Genomic DNA, 2230 nt, shown 5'->3' with positions numbered 1-2230 from the left:
GAAGTAGATTGCCCCATTTTCCTTCTGAGGAGTGGCTGGTGGGTTTGAACTGCCAGCCTTCTGGTTAGCAGTCAAGTGCCATAGGCACTACACTACCAGAGCTCCTGATTTAATTAGGGAAATGTAAATCAAAGCCACAATGAGATATCACCTCACCTCCATTAGAATGGCAACAATAAGTTTTTAAAAATGCAAAACAAGAGGTTATAGAGAAGATGTGGAAAAAATTGGAATCCTTATCTGTTGATGATAAGAATGCAAAATAAATGGTAGAGTCAATGTCGAAATCAATTTGGCAGGTCTTCAAAAGCTGAGCTTGGAACTACCATATGACCCAGCAATTCTAATCCAGATATAGATCCAAAAGAAGTGAAAGCAGGAATGCAAACAGAAACAATGTTCACTGCAGCACTTTTCACCATAACCAAAGGTGGAAACAATCTAAATGTCCATCAGTGAACAAATGGATAAATAAAATGTGTTACATACCTACAATGTAATATTACTCAACCATATAGAGGAATGAATTCCTGATACATGTCACAATATGGGTGAATCTTGAAAACATTGTCTGAGCAAAATAATTCAGTCACAAGAGGACAAATATTGTATGATTTCACTTCCATGAAATAAATAAATTTATAGAAATCGAGACTTATTAATGATTACCAGAGATGGGAGAGAGAAGGGACATAGTTTTTCTTGGGCAGCATGGAATTTACATTAATGGTTATAGAATGATTAAGATATGGATAAGGGTTGCACAACACTTAAGCTACAATCAATGTAACTGAGTTCTGCATGTAGAATCTATAAAATTTGACAAATGTTTTGCTGTGTATATTTGTACCACAATAAAAAAAAGTTGAGCTTAAGATGTTAAATTAAAATAGAAAGCCAGAATGCTAAAATACACTATAATTTTTCCAAAACAGTTTCCACTTAAATTATAGTATTATTTTACTTCTCTATATGAAATTATTTTAACTAAAATACTAGCGGTAAGATTTTAATGAAATTTATTTAGGATAACTAGTCCTTGGGTGGTTCAAACAGTTAATGCCCTTGGATGCTAACTAAAGGTTGGAATTTTGGTATGGAAAAATATCAGCCATTGAAAACTATGGAGCATGGTCCTACTCTGACACACATGGCTTGCCATTAGTCAGCATTAGCTCAATGGCAACTGGTTATATCTAGGATAACAATTGTTAAAGAATCCAGAAAATTGTAATAAATTGAAACATCCAAATTTGAAAATATACCATATCATATATTACAGAATTAATACTCACTTAGTTCTCACAACACACCACGCCTCTTCTAAAATATAATAATTCACATGTAACTCCAACAATTTATCTCTCACTTCTCTGGCGGATTTTCGACTATATGCAGAATAAACTATTTTTGTCCGGGCCCTTTAAATTCAAACAACAAGTTAAAAGATTTTAAAATAAATGATAATAGAATGGACTAAACAAAATTTGCTAGCAAATTAAAAGCTCAATGCTCAGTGGATAAAGTATTGATTTATGACACTAAGTAGCAAAAATTATTTCAAGATAGCAGTTTCCTAATCCCTGCTTATTTTTCTCATGTGCTAAAACTTATAGCAGTTTGAAATTTTCATTTAGTTAGTGTATAAGTGAGTTTAGATTTTGTATTGAGTGGCAAGATGTTGTTTCAGGCTATAAAATTTCCTTTGCATGATTCACAAAATAATGTGCTCATGGAATAAACCTAGAAACAGGCTAAATCTAGTGAAAACAGATTTCAGTAGATAGTCACATACAGAAGCTCTGAAAAACACGAGTTAGGCTGAATATAGTAAATAAAATATCCACACAATGGGCTATACAGTATCAGAGCAAAAAAGAAAAAAACACCTTAACAAAAGCTTGAAAAACAGGGAGAAATGTGGTATGACAATGATTTGGCACTTACTTAAGGGAATTTTTATGAAATCCTGATCTACTTAGGCATTAGACATAACTTAAGATCTCAGGCATATAGGATGCCCAATACTCACAATTAGACACGAAACTTGAAATAACTTAAAATGTTACTTTTAACAGTAGGTTATGAGAATGATCAAAATAATTTTTTAAACCAGCCATTTAAGAAAAACTGAAACTTCCAGATGTGAATGGAATTTGGAGTTATAAAGTCATAAAAGTGTATAACATAGACAATTTCATGTCAATTTTCTGTTAAAAAAAAAAAAAAA

At 32.1% G+C, this 2230-nt stretch overlaps 1 protein-coding gene across 1 annotated transcript in view; it reads right to left on the bottom strand.

The window, feature by feature from the left end:
• LOC103212241 (probable C-mannosyltransferase DPY19L2) overlaps positions 1–2230 on the bottom strand; it is a gene marked incomplete at its 5' end in the record, with an annotated part of 130002 nt that overhangs the window by 4981 nt on the left and 122791 nt on the right. The window contains one exon of the mRNA XM_007958243.1: positions 1296–1421. Within this exon, the coding sequence (XP_007956434.1) occupies positions 1296–1421 (126 nt within the window). The remainder of the gene's footprint in view (positions 1–1295; positions 1422–2230) is intronic.

This window comes from Orycteropus afer, unplaced genomic scaffold, assembly GCF_000298275.1.
Source record: "Orycteropus afer afer isolate SDZICR_OR568_19922 unplaced genomic scaffold, OryAfe1.0 scaffold00893, whole genome shotgun sequence".
Classification (NCBI taxonomy): Eukaryota; Metazoa; Chordata; class Mammalia; order Tubulidentata; family Orycteropodidae; genus Orycteropus; species Orycteropus afer.
The sequence above is the reverse complement of the archived record's forward strand: the minus strand, read 5'-3'. Positions and strand labels throughout refer to the sequence as shown.